A 20,684-nucleotide genomic window follows, 5' to 3' on the forward strand; every position below is an offset into this window, starting at 1 on the left:
TTGAACCAGTAATTTTAGAATCCCGAGGAAGAAAACTAAACTGGTACAAATATGAATTCACGAACAGGTGCTGGTACGGGAAGTAACTTTGAGAGAGCCATCGTGCAGTGGCGGCCCTGGGGGAAAGCATGTCCCTCCGCTCCCTGTCTGCTTGTCATCCCCAACCAACCCCTGAGCTCGAAGCTGGCAGCCAAGAGTATTCGTCTGCAGCTCTGGTTCCTCTTTTAGAAGAGGGTGTCCTACCAAATATTACCATCATAAGGGCTTAATTAAAACACCCTGCTAAGATCAAGACGAACATTCATTGGGTCCCTGCAGTGTGCCAGTCATTGTCACATTATCTCGTATTTTCATGAAACTAACAGGAGAAAACCACTAAAAGTGGTGAAATAACTAGCCTGGGGTTACACAGCTAATTAGACAGATTCAGAATCCAAATGTGAACCCAGGACTTCTTAACCCCAAGTTCATTGTTGGAAGCAGCAGGATGTTAGAGCGCTGGGGAGGAAGGAGCCCGTGCTCACTCTACACTTCTTCAGGAGTATTTCGTTTGGGTCCAACTCTCACACCATTCATGCGTTCAAGCCCAGATTCTGGTAAGGGATGAGAAATCTAAGCAAGGTGTAACTATAAACAAATTTAGACCTAACATAGGCAAAAATAATTTAAGTAAAACCTGGCCCTACTTTGAAACTCTCGGAAGGGGCAAATTGGCAACCACACAAACTACACTAAAAGGTCCCTTACCGTTCTTTGCTGAGCCAGTTTCTAGCACACTGTGAACATTCATAGATACTCACTCTTCGTATTGGTTCTCTCAGTCACGGTAGGAAGCAGTTCTTGTTCACGTGTCCTAAGCTGGTCTTTTCCGAATATCACAGACTCCCCCCTCTTGCAGCAGTTGCTACTTCATGCACAAATCTCTGTCTGCCCGGTCCGCAGGCTTCGTAGCCGCCTGTTTTCGGGCCAGTGTTAGAGCGCTGAGGGAGGATTGCGGAACGCGTCTCTGGAAATAAGAGCCGTGACGGTTAGCTCCCTCTTCCCCTTCTCCACGCAGAGAGATGTTCTTCACCACCATGGAAAGCCACCTCCTGCGCTGCAAGGTGTTGGAGATCATCTTCCTGCACAGCTGCAAGACGCCCACCCGCCTGCCCCTGTCTCTGGCCCAGGCCCTCTACTTCCTGAACAACTCCACGTCGCTGCTCAAGTGCCAGGTACCTGCCTCCCTGCTTCAGTTCAGGCCCTGGGCCCCTTCCCCCGACCCTTGAGCATCACGTCAGAATGACTTGGAAATTGCACGGAGCCTTGAACTGAGGAAGGCGTTTGTTAGCAAGTGCTCTTACTGTCTCCGCAGTCAGACAAAACCCAGTGGCAGACGTGGGATGAGCTGGTCGAGCACCTGCAGTTCCTGCTGTCCAGCTACCAGCACGTTCTAAGAGGTAAGGAGCATCCGTTCACGAGTAAGATAGCGTGGGAGTCGCACAGGGACGTTATTGTGAGTTAAAGCTACAGAGGGGTTCTGATCAGTGAGCATTGTTCCTTGGCCATAAGAAACGAGGAATGACGTCACTAGAATAACTGCTATGAAAAGGAAGAATTCACCTATTTTTCATTATAAAGTGTAATACGTGGGACCTCACGGGTGTTAGGAGTAACAAGGGTCATCATAACCTGGGAAATGCTCAGCCATGACCTGACTAGCCCTGGCATCTCACCCGGCCCACCGCTGCAACGCTGGGTCGATCGCTCACTGCCTGCGGACGTTATAAACACCCGCTGGTATGGTGCAAGTACAGAGCCAATCAGCGACAAGGTACAAGTGTACACCTCGCAAGAGACAGAAGACACCCTACAGTCTGTCAAAGTGGCTCTGCTCAAATCCCAGGTGAGCTGGTGGTCACCAGGATCCAGAGGAGTCGAGTAACACTCAGGAGGCGAGTACTGACAAGGATAATGGTGCAAAACCTGCTTCGAATGAGAATGATTGGTTAGCCAAGGGTTAATGAGGTCCTTGGGAAAACTGATATAGTTATTAAGAAGAGGAAAGGGAGTAACTCTGGAAGAAAACAGGTATTCCTCTTGCTGTGATGCCCAGAGAAGAACACCTCAGCACCTATGCAGTATTCTTGCCAAAGACCCATGACCTAGATCGAATCACAAGGAAGGTCAGACAAATCCATTCTGAGGAAGCTTTTACAGAATAATCGGCCTGTGCTCTTCAAAAGCACAGGAACACTAAATACAAAACCTGGTCCTAGACGGGATCCTGAGCCAGGAAGAGAGATGCTAGAAAGTACATTATTGCGACAATTGGTAAAATTTAAATAGATAATATGATTGCGTTAATATTAAATTTCCTATTTTTGAGCATTATTCTGGCTTACGAAACTAAACATCCTCGATCTTAGGGAATCCACACTGAAGTACCAAAGGGTGGGGGGGCTCAGCGTCTGCGACTGCTCCTCACACCGGAAGGAGGAACGAACGTGTGTGTGAAATTCAGCTGCCACGGTCCTGCTGAGGTTGATTTTAGCTCAGTAGTGATACCTCAGGCCTAGAACTGATGAAGCTGTTGAGATATTTTTTTAAAAGGCACTGGATTTAAGATAGAAGATCAGAGTTTAAGTCCAACCCCAGCACTTCCTCTGCATTGGGCAGCCAACCTTGTCTCCAGGCCTCGGTTCCTCCCTTCCGCAGAGTGGGGCTGGCCACACTTAGCCTGCCCAGGCTGACTGCAGGTGGTGTGAGAAAAAGCAGGCAGAGCTCGGCTGCCCGTTTGCCTAGACGGGGGTGGGCTGCAAGGGTCTTCTCTGTGTGTGAAATCCCTGTAACTAAACTTAGCAGAGTGCACTGTGGAGACCACCACATGTGGTTGGGTTGTTTGGGCATATTTAGTACCTTCAGAGAACGGTGCATATCCTTCAGAACAAAGCCCCAAAGGCAAATTCCGCATGTGCTTAGCCTCACTGAGCTTATGTAATTCTTTCTTTTAAAGATCTAGCCGGAAGTTTAATATTAAAGTAGCTTATTTTTACTTAAAATTCACCTTTAACACTTCTAATTCATTTCTGTTTTGCTTCCCAGTTAATATACCTGGGTCATGGGTAATAGGGACTTAATGTGGATATGGAATCTGGTTTTATTACAGAATATTCTTATGTTTCAAATAAGGGAGAGGAAGGCCCCTCACCGATGTGGGCAGTCTACAGGGGTGGGCAACAGTAGGTTTACAGTTATAACACAAATAATGCACTAACTAATGAATAATAGCACAATAATAAACTCATATGCGCACAATTGTAAACCTACTTCTGCCCTCCCCGTACTGAGTAAACGGGCTGTGTCCCAGTGTTATTTTATCCTCGACATCCTTTCCAGCTTCTCTGGAGACCAACAGTCAAAGAGAAAAAAATTTAGAAACAGGAGTTTGAAAACAGTGTCCTACAAAGAACACAGCTGAGTGGTACCCCGGTCAGTGGCGTTCCACTGTGAGGGCTCCTCAGTCATCTCTGAGGGAGGGTGCTGCTGAGGGCATCTGGAGGTCAGCCTGAGTTGTCAGCCCCAGGGGTAGGGAAGAAGGAAGAGGGTTGGGAAGGAGAGGGGAAGGAAGACAAGTAAATTCACAAACCCTGGCTTATATCATCCAATGACCTGGTGAAGGTCATTGACCTTGGGAAAACAAAGGCTTAGAGAAGAGTAAATGCAGAGCCAGCATTCAAACTTAGGTCTGTTGCCAAAGTCTGGAAGGAATTACTTTTCTGTGGGATCACTGGGCAAGATCAGGAAGTGAGATTCTAAGGAATTCCCAGTCCCACTTTCCTAAACTCCCTACACATGGTTACATTACTTTTGTTTAGATAGACCCTTGACCTTGGGGAGAAGTGTATCCTGAAACTTGTACAAATACTTCCACAGAGAGCAGAGCAGCCCCTCGGAGACAGGGAGGCTGGGGTGTCTGTCGAATTTGCCGTCTCTGGCTCAGAGAAGCAATCCCCCACACCCCGCTTCTGAACACAAATGTACTCACTCATTTGGTCTGTCCTACAATTTGTGCAAAATGGTCTCACTTAAACAGAGTAACCATAGTAAACCAACATCACAATAAACTAAGTCCAGTACTTCTTTGCAATTCTTTCATACTCAGGGGAAAACCTCCCTAAAGATAACTCAAAATTCACGTGAATATTTTTTTGTTTAAACCAACAAAGGGAAAAACTTAAAATGGAACACTGATTTTTTTCTTATGGAAAGCTTGAAAACCAGAGAGAACAATGGACCTTTTGGAAACAGAGTTCCCACAAGTTCCCCTTGGCCTTTGACCTGTATCCCAGTAGAGTTAGCAAGTCTGTGCCCACACCCTGCCTAGTGAAATTGGACTTCATTGTTTTAAATCATAACAAATAAAAAGCAGTTCAGTTCAACTGGCTTTTTACCTCTTGCAGAGCATCTACGGAGTTCAGTAATTGATCGAAAAGACTTAATCATCAAAAGGGTTAAGCCCAAGCCCCAGCAGTGCGATGACATCACAGTGGTGGACGTGGAGAGGCAGATCGAGGCCTTCCGCAGCCGCCTGGTCCAGATGCTGGGGGAGCCGCTGGTCCCCCAGCTGCAAGACAAAGTGCACTTGTTGAAGCTCCTGCTCTTCTATGCCGCAGACTTGAACCCAGACGCAGAGCCCGCCCCCGAGCCCTGGAGCACCCCCTGAGGTCCTGCTGCACACTGAGCACCAAGAATACCTCCTGAACTCTCTCCAACTACTGGAAGTTCTGACAGTACGGAAAGTAGCTAAGTCTTAGAGGACCAAACCCATCTTATTTATCTGTAGGTTACAACTTTCTAACTCTTTAGTAAATACTTTTTGATAATCCTATCCTAGCCTATTCTCGAATATGGCTTAAATATATAAGGTGTATATATTTTTTGATAACTTATTTATCTATACTTTTTGAAACAGGTAATACTATATGCACTTATATGTTTAACATTTCCATTCAAGATGTGAAACAAGTTCCTCTGAACAAATCCTAGACATCCATGTTATGTTACCCACGGTACTGACGACCTGTTTCAAAAGAGAAGGATGTATTCGTTTCTCCCCAATGGAACACAACCATCAACATTAATTGCACATAGATGTGACTTTGTGGCCGGCCTATTAAGATCTCATGTAATGAGGCAGAAGATGGGAGGTTAGAAACAAGAGGAGGAGTGTGTTACAAAAATTTTTAAAGGACACAATAAAAAGGCAATGGTTTTTCAAAATACCAAGTTTCCTGCTTAGGTTCCATGACTGAGTAGACAGAATGCAGTAATCACGCCTAACAGGACAAAGAAAACAGTTCTCCACATTTGAGAATGCAGTACAGATTTTTATTGTCAAAACAAGAGATCCGAGTATAACAGAACACAAATAAATTAATTGTTCTCATCACTGGAGACTCCAGGGCCTCTCTCTGGAAAGGTCAGTGCAGCGGCCCCTCGGACATGCTCCTTCCAGAGCAGGAACGGCAGGGATTTGAGACGGTGTTCAGCACCAAGACCGCACGCGTCCTCAGCGAGGAGAGAGAGAGAGACGAACAGGTGCTCCCCTGGCTCCTTTCCTCAGGAAGCCCTGTGTTTACACGGGAATGGGCTCATTTGGGGGAAATGATTGCATATAGAAAATTCTTCATCCTTCCACCTATTGGCAAAAGTTGCAGGCCCTGGTGATCCTCGTTTTCCGTGAATGTCCGGGCTGTAATCGACGTACAGTTACTACCACCTTTACTTTTAAAAAGCTTAACATCCATTTACACCAAAACGGTAGGCTGAATTTTCTCCTTAGAAAGTTTTCCACCAAACTGGAGTTAACTTAACCTCACTGTGAAGTGCAAGAAAGGACATGAGAGAGAAGCGCTGCCCAGCACAGCTGCCCGGCACAGCTGCCCCGGAGGCCCCACCGTTGGGAAATGGCCGAGAGCGAGGGCTGCCGTCTCCAGGCAGGAGGGTCCCTGCCCCGCCTGCTTTTCTTCGAGCCCGGACCTCAGACACACCGTAGGTCCCTTCACCGACAGGGCTGGGGCACACTGGGCAGTGAGCGCCTCTCTGCCACAGCCTGTCGGTGCGCGCGCTGCCCGTGCTGAAGGAGCAACGCGAACCTTCTACCTGGGAAGCGACGGTCAGGTTCTCGTCTAGGCCAAACGCTGCAAACACCGGAGGTGAGGCCCCACACGTGGCTGCTGAGATTCCTAGTCTAACTTTAAATTAAAGCAACACGATGGCTTCTTCCACACAAGGACAGGCTTTACACTAACGTTGCTCAAAAACCAATTCTGTCTCTACTTCTAGCCTCAGTTTAAGGGGTTTAAAAGAAAAAACCAAAAAACCCAAACCTTTCCTATGTCGGAGACAAAGTAACAGCGGAGAGGGTGCTGGACACCCTCTATCCAGAGTCACTGGAAGCGAAAGCTCTAGAAGCCGGTGGGTGTGAGCACATTCAAGTCCCGGGGTTTGAGATTATGGGTACGTGGCAGTTGTTTCTTCCCTTCGACCACTGGGATGTCCATCCTGGGCGGCTTACAGGCTGCTGGGTCCTCGGCCATCCGGGCGGCCTGCGTGCGGATCAGCTCCATTGGGGAAGGTTTCTGGGCCCCTCTGTAGGGCTGGGCGGCCAAACCTGCTACAGGAGTAAACCAGAGCAAAGGATTTCAGAATCAGGGACAGCTCCCCGTACACTCGGGGAAATGCCTGCCACGCTGCCTTCCCTTTCGAGGGAGCTGCCTTACCCGAATCAGACTTCTGGAGGGGTCTTGGTCCAAAGAGGCTCCATTTATCGGCCGAGTTTCTGTCTTTATCCCTGCTTCCAGAATCCATGGTGCTAAGATTTGGGCCGGGTAAGGCTGTGGAAGAGCCAGAAGAGAACCAGCCTCTGGCAGAGAAAGAACAAAACGGCCTCATATACCCTCTTCCTGCCCCTCCGGGAAGTGCCTCGCATGCAAAGCCAAGGAACCGTCATTGCCCCCTTCTTGCTCTGGAACCACATGCTTAAGCCCCAATTTTACGTGCACACTGCTGCTTGGGAGGGTCGCCGGGAGGGTTGTAAGAAGGGCTCACCTAGGCTTCTGCTTAGGGGAAGAGTGGGGGGTGCTGCTGGGGGTGGACTGGGCTGAGGCCGGCTTCTCTTCTCTCGTTCTCTCTCCACTCTGTAGTTTCAGCTTCTGTTCAGATGGGTAAGAAGAGAGACTTCAGCTAAGTTTGGGTAGAGACAACCTGGTCCACACCAACTTCCACAGGCAAAAGGAAAACATTAACAGGTAGAATAATTCTGGATTACAGAATAATCAAATCAAAGGATACATATTCCTTTCATCTTGCCATACTAAATAGAACTCCATCTTTAAAAAAAATGTACTAATTCTACAACACATCTTAAACATTTCTGCCCTAAACACCGCACTAGACCTTTTAATTGTTCTCACCTCAGCCAGCCAGTAAGCGGAAAAGCCAGAACTCAAGCTGCAAGCCTCCTGGGCCTTCTAAGTATGGCCTTGAACTCTCCTCTTGCCACCTCTCCTGCCCCAGGCAACCCGCCACTGCCAGCCTCTGGAAGCCACAGCTCTGGAGGGCATGCTACCCCCTGCAGCTGCCCACTCCCTCAGTGAAGCCTGCCCCATTCCGTCCCTTTCCCTGCCACAACCAGTCACGCAGGGTTCCCTCCACATTGTAAACATACCTCTAACACAGATGGGCATCTGCTGGGGGAGAGACCAATCTACTTGCCAGCTCTTCCAGAGCGCGGCTCCCTGGCCGTCTCTATGCTCCATGCCCAGTGCAACAATGCCGAGCCCAAGCCACATTCCAGACAAATGACCCTGACCGAGTCTTCCCAAACACTCCCCTTGTCAATTCACGGAAGCTGGCGTTTCAGTCAGCCTCCTGTTCTGCTCCTGTGGCCAAGGGGCAGAAGATGGCCCAGCATCGATCCTACCACTATTCAGGGTGAGCTGCTCACCCGGAACTCTGACCGACACCTGTCCTGGGAAGGTCTCAGTGTCACAGGCCAACAGTGCCCCTCTCTGGAAGCATCTGTCCTGTCTGACAGCTTAACCCAGCTGCCAGCCCAACCCTGGTCCCCCACAGCAGTGATTTTTGCTCTCAGCGTGCCAACATCACCTGAGATGCTCGTTACAAAATGCCACAGTCCCCGAGGTCTGGTTCCCCTCCCCACAGGCCACCAGAGCCACACTGTTCTTCCTTCCACACACAGTGTCTCGTGATCCTCCTCTGAGCCCCCTCACGAGTCAGGTTCTCAGACAACCTTGGAACACGGGGAAAGTACCACCAGGAACTGGGGCATCAGGAGACCTGAGCTCAGGTGCTGTGGCTGGTTAAATACATGACCTTGGGCCTCAGCCTCTTCATTTACAGAACATGGAGAACAGTTCCGACCTCAAAGGAGCAACACACCGATCAAGCGACTGCAAGTGCCTCAGAAGCCGCAAAGCGCTGCTGGGCCTAAAGCGGCATTCGCTGAACTAAAGTCATCTGAAATGATTCTATTCGTCCAACTGTTCGGGCATTATCAACCTTACCAAAAATTAGTCTCATTCATTCCAATTTTAGAAATGAAAGAGCACCAACATTCCAATTCTACATTAGCTTTTAATTAAAAAAAAAAAATTAAACCTAGAGCATGACCTTCCTTTCCAGCTACTGTGTCGCCTCTGTGGAGGCTGCCCGAGCCTCTTGTCCCTCATTGTCACTCATTCCGGTGTGCCAAGGGACCCACCGCGGCCTCACTGTTGGTGACGCGCTCACACAGACCACACGGAGAGCGCAGGGCCCCTGCCACCGTCCAGACCAGATGCCCGCCCTCGACGGTGAGGAGAGCCTGCAGGGGCAAGAGCTGGGGACCTTGCCGCCACAGGGGTCCTCACGCAGTTCGAAATGCCTCGCCCTCCTCTCTTCCCATCACTCCCCGAAGCCCCCCCCCCCCCCGCCTAGCTGAGCTGGTAACTTCTAAACCACAGCCACACCTCCAGCCCTGAGTGATGAGGGCGTGGTACTTTTTCAAAGTCCCTGAGCAAGGAGCTTACGTGGAGTGCTTCTGCCCCTCGCAGGTACTTGGTCTCCTCGGCGGTAAGGCCCTTGTGGGGCGTGTAGCCAGCGTCTCTCAGCCCTGCCTGTTGCTCAAAACGCTGAATGCTCTCCTGGGTCTGTTCTGGGGACAGAGGAGATGACAGTCATGCCCATGCCCCCTCCCATCACAAACTGGCGACGACACAGACACCCGCTGTTCTCCCCAGGAGCAAGAGACCACAGTGGCTACAGGAGGATGGCCTCCCCGGAGCAGCAGTGACCTGAACCTGGCACGGAGGTCATCGGACCACAGGGAAGCCTCCCCTCACACCGAGATGCAGAACAGATGGCTTCCAGGGAACTGCTACCCCCTCACTCATGCGCCGTGCCATTCTCTGTGTTTAGAAATGCAACAGGAGAAGCCCACTGACATAAACAGTGGAAGTTCTCCGAGTACAGTCCCTGAGAGGGACTCACCACCCTTACAACCCACACAAAGACCTTCACCAGAGAGAAACAGGCCACATTTCGGCTAGATGGCACCGAGGGACAATCAGAGTGAAATCACAGAGAACGTGCCTTGAACTAGCCAAGTCTACCGGGCCCACATTTCTTGTGTCAAAGTGCCTCTCAGCGGTGCCAGGCACAGCAGACAAGACAGCGCCACGTTAGGTACTCACAAAGTCGGCTGTACCGTGGAATGATCAGCGACTCAAATTTCTGCTCACTGCACACACACTACCTAATACAGCCCTACGTCCAGGGATGCGGCAGCTCTGGACCGGAAATCTAGATCCCTGATGTCCCTTACGACTCAGTCATCCCCCGTTGAAGGAACTATTTTATTTCTATTAGAAATAGAAGTACAGGGGAAAAAACAAAAAACCAAACCCTGAATGTATAAAGATATTTCCCTGTCTCACCAGGTAATTACCTGAAAACTGAAAAGGCGGGAAGGGATTTAGTGCACCACAGCACACCAATACCAGGATTTTAAATGCAGCTATTTTTACAAATGTAAAACTACAGCAACATCCAAAGAAATCTGGAAGACAGACGTGACTGCTCTGTCCGCCATTCTGTGGAGCCACGCACACAGGTGGACGCGAATAAGCCAAGGAGTATTGAGCAGCAGGAGAACTTCCAGGTGCTAGAACAGTCCGGACTGCTGGGGAAGCGTATTTTCAATGAAGAAGTTGTCTTGTGCTGCAGGCACAGGAACGAGAGCTTTCTTTCTAACACTGCCAGAACATTCTCAGGCTTACAAGATACAAGTAGCAGCTGCTGATTCAAACGGTGTGCTTACACGTGAACAAAAGTGCAAGAAGAGTTTGGACTCTTGGTTCTTGGGCGAGTTCTCCAGAAGAGGCCGGATAAACTGGTCCTCTCCCAGAGCAGATAAACAAGGACTTCCGACCTCGAGACTGAGCCAACGAGGAGGACCTCTGTGTGCCTCGTCCCTGGTAGAGGCTGCTGCTGACAAGCCGAGCTGTGTGTCTAATAACTAACTGTTAACAGCAGAACCAACGGTTCAAAAAAATGCAAGCTCCCCTGTTTCCAGTCTCATTAGGACCACAAATCACACATCCTAAAGAATAAAGAAGCTTCAGGCAACAATGTTCAGGAAGGGGGAAAGCTTTGAGCCATTTAATTTAAAAAAAAAAAAAAAGATGAAGAAGAAACACAGGGCAGGTGGCGGGTGCCTCCGGTGCCACTTTTCCCAGCAGCAGCTCCCGGCCACCAAGCACTGGGCCACCTCACCCTCTCTCTACCTGCCAGCCAGGCTCCCCGTTTCTACGAGGAAAGTCTCCACGGTTAAGTAACCAGCCCCAGGCCACACAGATGCACGTGGGCGTGTAGGACCATATGAGCAGACCAGCGGGAATCCACCTCTGTCAATGGAGACGCCCAGGGTTTGGCCAATCCTCACCTCCACGCAGCTTCGCTGGGGACTGGTAGTCAAGCTGGCCCCTGCCAGGCACGGTCAGCACAGGCGAAGGGCGGTGCGCCTGCAGGACCCCACGCCCTCTTCCCGCCCCTGCTCCGCTCGGAGGGTTGCAGAGCGCTTACTTGTGATCAGAGAATTCATGATGACATGGGTGGCTTTAGCCTTCACCACGGGGACCTTGTCCGTACTGTCAGTGGCTGATGACAGGGTCATGGCAGGGGAGGGGACACTGGTCCCTCCTTCCTCCACCTGTTCAAGAGAGGTAAGGAGGCACTTGAGCACAGCGGGGTAGGGGCGCACACCTAAACCTACTCCTCTGGGGAAGCAGCTACAGAAACACCTTGAACCTGATACACAGGACACCTTCACAGGCAGGGCATTTGGCGTCTCTACCCAATTAGGTGTGTATCATCCACAGTAACAACAAATAAAGACACAAAAATAGCCTGAATTTATAAAAGCGGGAAAGCCAGAGTGTGAAGCTGAGGGCTCCTAATTCCCAGACACGTCTACCCAATGGACTGACCAGGGCTTCCTGCTGCGCCCCGGCCGTGTGCCGGGTGCCACGCTGGCTCGGCTCAACTCCTCGCTGCAGGTGCTCGGCAGATCTCGGACATTTTGAGCACCAGAAGCCCTGGAGGGCTTGTTAAACAGATGGCTGGGCCCCACCCCAGGGCCGATTCAGTAGGCCTGGCATGGGGCTCAAGAATTTATTTTTCTAACAAATTCCCAAGTGATGCTGATGCTGCTGGTCCCCAAAACTACAGTATGAGGACCACAGCTCTAAGGGTTAAAGGAATGGTCTTTTAAAACAAACCAAAAAGCTCTACGTAGCTCCTCATCTTGAACCTGACAGCTGAGAGCTCGCCACCTCCTGGTATTCAAACCCCGATGCCACGCTCAGGACAGGGAGCGGGGATAGCGGGGAGGAGAGAACCAGCTTTATTCTTTGTTGTCTGCTTCTCCAAAGGAATGAGTGAAGACGGCCAGAAAGGAGCGGGGCAGGAGTACTGAAATGCCGTGTCCCTGCTACAAAACAGGGCTTATACTTCTCAGCTGTGACTTCAGTGGATCAAAGCTCGAATCTCTGCTTCCTTACTTGGAAGGTGGTAGATAGTCAGGACCAATGAAAGAATGCACGCAATGAGAGCCGCTGAGCTTTCCATTAAGAGCAGTTGTTCCAAATGTCAGCTGTTCTAGCTGGGGCGCAACAGCAAGGCGCAGCCCATTCTTTGCCTTGGCAAGTAAGCAGCAGCCTCACACATGAAAGGGCGCACCACCCTCAGAAGCACCAGCAGCGGCCCTGCTTCTCTGCCACTCCAGTCCCGGGTCCACTGCTCTGGCACTGCAGGCGGGCTGCCAGGTTCTTTCCTCCCGGTACTGCCAGTCCTTTCCGCTAGACCTTTACTCCTCACAGCTGACTGCGTCGGATTGGTAGCTAAAGGACACGGGGACGAATGTCTCCCTGAGCTGGAGGGGAGGCTTTTGCAGAAAGGAGCTCCCTGTTCTGAGAGCTTAAGGGAAGGGGAGTGGGGAGGGCCCACGAAAGGAAGAATCCAACACAACTCCACCAGGTCCAGGTTAGGCTGGGGGCAGGAGTCCTAAGGTCCGCCACACACCCAACGCGTGTTTCAACCCCCTTTGATTTAATCGCACAACACCACCATGGCCAAGGGGTCTTGGGGGGAGACACTGTTGCTCAGGGGTGAAGCTGTGTGCCCCAGGTCATTGTTAACACACAGGCCGTTAGGGGATTTATATCCAGGTCTGTTAAAGTCATGGCTCACTGTGTACGTCCAAGGTCAGGCCCTCATCTGTCATGCAGCTCAAAGTTCAGTGCTACTGTAGCTGTAGATTAAATGGCCTCATCTGAACTTGGCAGGCCTAGTTTATTCAGGCAACAGTACCGAGAGTCAGAAGTCAGAGAGACACCGCCCCTGCAGGCTGGGCGCGCAGGCTTCAGCGACACGTCTGCAACGAGCCTGGGAGAACCCCTGGAGCCACAGTGCACAGAAGGGCCGTGAGAGCAGGCGCAGTGGGACGCGGAGTGTGTGCCCGAGTGAGCCAGGGCCCGAGGAAGAAGGCTGCTCTCCCAGCGGGAAAGGCGTGTGTGGCAGGTAGGAGAGCGTGAAGAGAAAAAGAACAGCGTGTGTTGGGGAAACAGCCAATTTCCCCCCAATCACTCCATGAACATTTTTTGGTTTGTTTTGGAATCTGCTCTGTGCCAAGTCCTCGGCTTGGTACTGCAGGTAGACTACAAAACCGGCCGTGGCTCCTGCCCCCCAGAGCTAGCGGGAGGTGATAAAGTAACCAACGTAGGGTGGGTGGCAGGGGCCTGGGGTACGGAGGCAGGTGCAAGGAGAGGGGACCGTCCTCTCAGGAGGAGAATCCCCGCAGTAGAGAAGTCTGCACTGAGATCTGAAGGACACCCCCGCTCAGGCAGGTGCGTGGGAGAAGAGGGTGGGCACGTAAACATTCCAGGCAACAGAGCAGTTGGCGTGAAGACTTGAAGGCATCAAACACCCTACTAAGTGCAAGAAACCTTAGGTAACTTGCATGGTTAGATCACTGGGGGCAGCGGCACGCGGGACCCAGATCATGCAGAGCCAGGCTAAGGAGCTTGCATTTTTAACGCTGTAGCGAGTGGGGTGGGGATGGGGTGGACAAAAGAATCTCAGGGAGGAGAAGGCATGTCCATTCTAGTTCAAATTAAAAAGGACAAAAGGCCCACCGACTCCAGCTGAGACACAGAAAACACACGGAAGGATTAGCGACAGCCAGACTCTGATTGCTGGAGCCACTGAGGCTCCTGGAGCGAAGGAAGGGGAACGAAAAGCTTGGCTCGCCAAGGGCAGCCGGCAGGGTCAGGTACCTTGGCGAGGTGCTGGTACTTGCGCTCTGGAATCACGGGCTTCCAGGGGATGCTGCCCATGTCCGATGGAGGAGGAGTCATGGGCGCAGGGTCCTCCAGGGCGTCATCGTAGCTGAATGCCCGGCGGTGCGTCCCGATGGGTAGGGACATCTTGCTTAGGGGCCCACTAGGCTCAAGGGCTAAGAACAGAGACACCTGTCAGGGTGGGTTTGGTGACTGAGCACGCTCATAGCTTTGAACTTGATCTGTGGGCAGGAAAGCTCTGAAACACTCACTCTGGGACACAGCAAGAACAGCTTGTTCTGGAACAGCCAATCCATTCAAGGAACGGTAATCCGTGGTACTAACCCCTGCCTCTAGGCCTGACACTTGGATTCTGCTCCTAACCTACTCAGCAGTCCCAGTGCATTTGTCTGGTTTAGGAAAACTGCAACTTTCATTTAAATTATCTGAGCAAGGTCACGCAAGGTCACACAACGTCAAAGTGCGGTAAGGAATTAAAAGCTGATCCTGTCTGATTTCAAAGCTTGTGTTCTTTATGCCACAGAGTCTGCCTCACAGCAATGCCAAGGCTCCCAACTCCCGCAAGACTGAGGATATGACCTTCTCCTTCCCACTTCACAAGTGAGAAAACTAGGGCCTGGAGGTGAAGTGACTTGCCCAAGTTCATTCAGCAAGCAGCCAGCTGGGGCTCAACTGCAGAGCCTCTGCCTCCCCTCCCTCACCAAAGGAAACGAGAGCACAGTGACAAGAAACATTTACAGCACGCTACCGGTGTCATTGCCAGTTCCGAGTGCTCTGCGGGATTTAAACGGCAGCGCCAACCACCACACAGAAACTGCTGACAGCCCCTCTCCTCCAGCACTGCCAGCTGCTCCTGCCAGGCTGTGCACCGGCGCGTCCCGCTGTGACACGGGCACCCTGCTTCTAGGGCACGCTCAGTGCTGCCAGGCCAGGAAGCAAAGTTCATTTTGTTTGTTTCAAAGCAGAACTAATGTCCAGGTCCTGCCTCCAGCGTGACATTTTCCTGTTGCTAAAATTACATAATCGCTCCCCAAGACATCAACTTGTGTGGTGGTGAGTCCAAAACCCGCAAAAATACTTCATTTAAACAGCAAGGGACCAAGCAGCTACCATTATTATTACTGTTAACACGAATAACCACCACTAACCAACCCATAAAAACAGAAGGAGGGTTAGTAGTTGCCAAGCCCTGGCGGGGTGGCGGGGGGCATTAGAAGGTGGGTGGGGAGAGTGATTACAATGGATGTGGAGAGGGTGGGGTGATTAAAAATAAAAAATGGATGTGAAGTTTTCTTTCTGGGGGTGATGAAGATATTCTGGAACTCGAGGGCGGTCACGGGCGCACAACCTCGTGAATACTAAAAACCCCTGAATTACTCATTTTAAAGGGTGACTTTTATGGTATGTGAGTTATCTCAATTAAAAAAGCAAGTAAGAGCCCTGACTGGTGTGGTCCAGTGGGTTGGGCATCATCCCACAAACAGTTCAATTCTGTTCCGATTCCCAGTCTGGGCTCATGCCTGGGTTGCAGACCAGGGCCCTGGTTGGGGGCGTGCAGAAGGTGACCAATTAACGTTTCTCTTGCACATCGATGTTTCTCTCCCTCTCTTTCTCCCTCCCTTCCCTGCTCTTTAAAAATAAATAAATAAAATCTTTTAAAAAAAGAAAAAGAAAAAGAGTAATTACCAAGTACCCCTCCTTGCCAAGCTCTTCCACCCTGCATCTTACCTAACTCTCATTAGACAGATATTCTTCCCAGGTTCCGGCTCAGGAAACTGAGGCACAGATTTAAGCAACACTGAGCTAGCGAGTGTGGGTAGGGGCCGGAACACAGACCCCGGCCAGCGCTCACTCTGCATGCGACCCCCCCCCCCCACACACACTGTAAAGCCTCACACATTGAGTGCAGCAGCCCTGTGGTCCGGGGCACTCACAGCAGAGCTTACAGTCATCGCAACAGCAATGGAGGACAAACCAAACGCAAGCGGATGAGGTTAGAGACTGGAGAGGGAGCAGTGTTGGGAGACACGGGGGAGACTCTTGTTACTCCGCTTAATTTGGGAGCAATTTCAAAACCATCTTAAGACTCCTCCCATGAGCCATCCCAACAGCCCTCCCAAACACAATAATAAAGTCAGCTTCTATATACTAAGCAACATAGTCCTACAAATAGACCCCAAAATTTTGGGGGCAGTAAATGCATATTCATCACTAACTTTTAACTCACTTTTTCACACATTTTTATGTTTAGTCTTCACAGCAGCCCTGAGAGATAGGCACCGTCATCCAAACTTCCCTGATTATCTAAAATCCAGTGATTCAGATTTGATCAAATAATCACTGCCCTCCCCACGGAAAGAGTCCAAGGCGGGATCAAGGACGTCAGTAACCCAGAAGTGACTGTCCTATAGAGACCCAGGACTCATGACATGTTGCCGTGGGCATTTTCATGACTACGTTCCATTTGCTGCCTTTAAAGCTGGCTGGGGCCATTCTGCCCAGGCCTCTGTTCCACCCGACCCCCACCCCCCACAAAGTGGGGTGAGTTTAAAGGTTTGCTACATACTATGAGCACTACTCAACTTATTCTGAATTCTTATTTAATACCGTAGGAAAGTGACAAATTTGTCATACCCTTGAGTGAAATGGCTACTCTCTTTCCAGTTAGATTTTGGGTTCATTACCCCGGCTGGGTGGTTAAGAAGATATTTAAATGACGCCAACCTAACCACTGATACATGGTTCAGAACAAGTGGTTTCTGGATTGCAGCGTTAAGGGCGAAACAGAGCTTTACCAAAAAGAATTCAGTTTACCGGGCACTTCTGATTGTCTCGAAGCCATTGAAAGACTGGGATCCGGTGCTTTTTCTATATAGATTTCAGAGCTGAGTCCCTGCCACCTAATAAAAATAACAGAGAGCGTTTTCTTACAGTGAACACCAAAGAACAGCAACAACGCTGTTCTGTTGACAGGCACACAGACTTTGATGGCTTGTTTACAACATGGAAACACACACAAAAGAGCCAACAGGTGAGGAACATGCCAAGGGAGGGAAAAAGAAAAAAGAAAAAAGAAAAAAGGATAATATCAAAGGTCTCACCACACCTGTGGCTGATCTTAAACCTGTGACGCAGGCATTATACCTGGTGAAAAGGTCACCTTACCGCAGAGAAGCAATGTGATGATTACACCGACAGGTAGATATTAATGAGGAACATTGTTCAGCTGCTGCCAATTAGCTAAGTTGCTTGGGAAGAGTCCATCCGTTCCAGAGGTTCTGAGAACAACAAACAACCAGCGTTGGTACAGCTGGTCAGAGTCTTGCCAAACACCCTCCTCGTAAATGCTCACGTGCTCCGTAGCCTTGCGAGAGGGATTCGAAGTCCATTGTTTCTTCTTTCATGTTTTAAGTAAGTTAGGGCTCAGGGTCCAAATGACTTGACCCACAGCAAGAGGCTAGGTAGCTGGAGGTTAAATTCATGCTTTATTGCCAACACTGACTGTATTTACAAGGGTTTTAGACAACACTTATCCTGTGTGGTAACCCGGGCAGGAATGCTGCAAAGCTGGGACTACTTATCCCCAATTAGAAAACTAAAGATCAGAAGATAAGTGATTTGTCCAGGGTCACAGATAAGTGGCTCATCTACGAGATAGGAAGTTTCATCCCCATTTTACAGGGGAGTTCACACAAAGCCCTAAGAAAGTTGTCATTTGCTTTGCAACTTCCTACCTGACCCTTCTCTTCTGGTGGAGCTCAGAGGGCAAACTAGCTAGTTCTTCACGAAAGAGCATCGCAGAAATCAAAGTTCAGCCATCCCCCGGGTCTGCGGAGCTTTCCGACCCAGATACCTCCCTTCCCGCCCCTGTCCCCTCCCCCGCAGAGGTCACGCTTCTCCTACACTGGATGCCGGACTACGCCAACAGGTTGTGAAAGGCCAGCTCTGACTCAACCGTCCCTCCCTCCCTCCCGGCGAGCAGGGAAAGACTAAGGCGATTAGGGTCGAGGCCTGGCACTAGCCGAACGTTCCCGGAGGGCAGCTCAAGTAAGAGGCTTCAGAGGTGAGGGGGCTGGTCGACGAGTGGGGGCCGAGGGCTAGGCAGCTCCGATGAAGCAGAGGCGAGGCCCACTGAGGGACCCCCAGAGCCTGGGGACGGGGAGAGGACTCGGGCGAGGAGCGCGCCCCTCTGGGGCAGCGGAGGATGTGGCCCCAGGGAGGGCCAGGCCCGCCCAGCCGGTCTACCTACCGGTTTCGCCGCCGCCGAGCTGCCTGCAGCCCGAGCCCCGGCACTAAAGAGGCGCCGAGGACCCACGTCTCTCTAGACGTTGTGTCGCGGTGGGGCCCCAAGTCATGGTGTGAACGGCGTTGTGTCAGCGGCGACACTAAAAGGTTCCGGCACGGCCCAGAGCCTAAGCTGCCAGGCTGACCAGCAGCCTCCAAGATAGAGCCTCGGGGGGCCTTGAAGTCACGCGAGACTTTGCCCGGAAGGCCCTCGGTGTATGCTGGGAGTTGTAGTCCACGATGGGAAAGCCCCGCCTCGTGGCCTCCGCTGCGCTTCTAGTAAGAAGAGAATGGAGCAGGGACCCTCTAACCCTGTTCCTGGAAGAGCTGTGTTAGTCAGGGAGCAAACTCCATCTGCCAGAACCAGAACAGGGAGCAAAAACAGAACAGGGAGCAAACTCCATCTGCCTCACCTGGACGAGGTGGTCCGAATGTCATTTCCCTTCTACACCAACAAAAGGGACGCTTGAAGAGATGCCAGCCGAGATGTCACAACCTGAAGGAAGACTTATCCCCCACCCCCCAGGGTTTACTAATATGATAAAGCCATACGTTTCTACCCCACGTCTCAAGCTTGCCATCAAGGTCAATTCAGGAGGGCTGGGGCTGGGGTGCCCGGGAGTGGATGTCATATTTAGATTTCTGCATTTGACACTTGCCAGGTCTACCGGCAGGACAGGAAGGAGACACTTTCCCCAAGGGTGCCTTTACCAGGCCACCGCGCACGAGGGCGCCATGAATTAGTCTTTTAAATTCTATAACTACCTTATAAATAGCATTGCAGTGGTGTGGGGGGGAGGGTGGGGTGTCAAAAGTGTTACTTGGTTAATTTGGAACTTTTAAAATACTATATGCCACAACTTTTTACCCTCCGTGGAAGCAAAACTGACACCTGCCTTCCTCCACCAGAAGGACAAAGTGCACGTCACACCCCAGCCAGAAGGGGAGGAGACTGCACTTTGCATCCTTACATAAGCCAGAGGAGGGGATCACCATGTTTTGTTATTAGCTGCAAGGGCTCCCGCCCCCCCCCTCCCGAGAAAAAAACTGAAGCCTTTCCTGGAAGTTACTAGCTCTCTGACTAAAACAACCTTATCCCTGACTTTTGCAGAGCTGCCATCTGAAACCACAGCGTGACCAAGGCAGAGAGTAGCCACGTGAGAAAACTGCTGTTTCCCCAAAGAACATCCTAACCATACATTTCTAAACTTCACTACCTTGTGGGGTTTTCTTCTTTAAATGGGTATTGTTTTTGTTTTAGTTTTAATTGGGGATCTTATTCATCTAAGGCCTTCAAAGCCTTTTGCAAGTAAACTAGTTTTCCAGACGGCTTGGTTGAATAAGGAGGATTCGGTCATGACTGAGCCACAGGCCCAAGAAGGGCACCATCTGAACTGCTAAGGTCAGGCCATCTTTCTCAGCTCCTGTGGAGGGGTGGTCTCTGTGTCATAGAGGTTCCCCTCCACCCCTCTTCTGTGCTTTTTTCCTGACTCTGGTTTTGGTTCTTAGCCAAGGCTGATTCCAGTTCTCTGCACAGCTACCTTACTTCCCCAAGGGCAGCAGCACCTTGGGGAAGTTCTTCTTTCAGGCCTGGCAGTATGGTTCTTTTCTGGGGCAGACCCTGGTCAAGGGGCCCTGTGTGTGGTTGAGCAGGGGATCTGGTTGCCTTTTTACGTAGGTTTACAACATACACTTACCAGGACACTATTTTTCTAAATGCTTCTGCCCCTGAATTGTCTTTTTGCCATTCCTTGGGCATTTCATACTTTAATAAACTTGGAGCCTCAAAAATTAGAATTGACCAGGATCTCTCTTGCATCCACCCTGGTTGCCTCCTATCTTGCATTCTACTTCACAGGGGAGGGGGCATCTGCTTTCCTGTAGACGTCTGCCCTCCCCGGCCAGGCCAAGCCCTCAGAAAGTCCCATTCCCTAGACAGAGCTGCCAGTGTTTGCACGACCCATCAGCAGAAAGGAACGTGGTCACTGGGAAGGCAGCAGGAAGGGCATTTGCATTTCTGGGGCTTCGAGACTGGGAGCTTTACCTGGAAGCCTGCCCCCTTTTTGGCCATCCTAGATGAGGCTTTCCACCTAGCAGCGCTCAGCAATGTCCATTTCCATTGCCCAATTGGCAGCAGAGGAAACTAACACGCTCAAGGGGACCTTGGCAAAGGTACCTCAGCCAGGAAGCAACAGAGCCCGGGGCTGAGTATCTACCTGGTAATTTAGTTATTGGTTGTCCTTGGTCTCAGCTCCTCACTTTTTACATCCCTGGGGCAACAGGTTGAAACCACTTTCCGGAGGAAGAAATAATGGGAAGCAACATCTCCCCCTAGTGGTGAGGGAGAAGAAAGATTTCATTGAAGAGATTAAGATGCTGGGCTAGCGAGTCAACAGTCAGACTGTCCTTAGAAACCAGTTTATCTAATCTGATACTACACACGGTGCAACTCAGGTGCGCAAAGAGCCAGGCCAACGTCACACAGCTAGTGTGGAGCCG

The 20,684-nt window shown here is 50.8% G+C and overlaps 2 protein-coding genes across 5 annotated transcripts in view; one reads left to right on the plus strand and one right to left on the minus strand.

Moving 5' to 3' along the window:
• Positions 1 to 5,684, plus strand: part of SIMC1 (SUMO interacting motifs containing 1) — a 31,317-nt gene extending 25,633 nt beyond the window's left edge. The window contains exons 8-10 of the mRNA XM_053926053.1: positions 1,058 to 1,214; positions 1,355 to 1,439; positions 4,443 to 5,684. Coding sequence (XP_053782028.1) covers positions 1,058 to 1,214; positions 1,355 to 1,439; positions 4,443 to 4,705 — 505 coding nt within the window. The 3' untranslated portion in view covers positions 4,706 to 5,684. The remainder of the gene's footprint in view (positions 1 to 1,057; positions 1,215 to 1,354; positions 1,440 to 4,442) is intronic.
• KIAA1191 (KIAA1191 ortholog) lies at positions 5,349 to 18,378 on the minus strand. 4 transcript variants are annotated; one of them, XM_024576921.4, is made up of 9 exons: positions 18,151 to 18,378; positions 17,067 to 17,179; positions 16,716 to 16,801; positions 13,878 to 14,056; positions 11,128 to 11,254; positions 9,075 to 9,199; positions 7,093 to 7,196; positions 6,765 to 6,907; positions 5,349 to 6,658 (listed from the first exon to the last, which is right to left on the minus strand). In XM_024576921.4, exons 3-9 carry the CDS (start codon positions 16,741 to 16,743, stop codon positions 6,450 to 6,452), a joined length of 915 nt encoding a protein of 304 aa, XP_024432689.2. In that variant the 5' UTR covers positions 16,744 to 16,801; positions 17,067 to 17,179; positions 18,151 to 18,378; the 3' UTR covers positions 5,349 to 6,449. The 4 variants fall into 4 exon arrangements, with proteins under 4 accessions (XP_024432689.2, XP_045041112.2, XP_024432691.2 ...); XM_045185177.3 differs by having other exon boundaries at positions 16,697 to 16,801; positions 18,151 to 18,377; XM_024576923.3 differs by lacking the exon at positions 16,716 to 16,801 and having other exon boundaries at positions 18,151 to 18,376.
• Between the last annotated feature and the right edge of the window lie 2,306 nt (positions 18,379 to 20,684).

Source organism: Desmodus rotundus, chromosome 6, assembly GCF_022682495.2.
Source record: "Desmodus rotundus isolate HL8 chromosome 6, HLdesRot8A.1, whole genome shotgun sequence".
NCBI classification, from domain to species: Eukaryota; Metazoa; Chordata; class Mammalia; order Chiroptera; family Phyllostomidae; genus Desmodus; species Desmodus rotundus.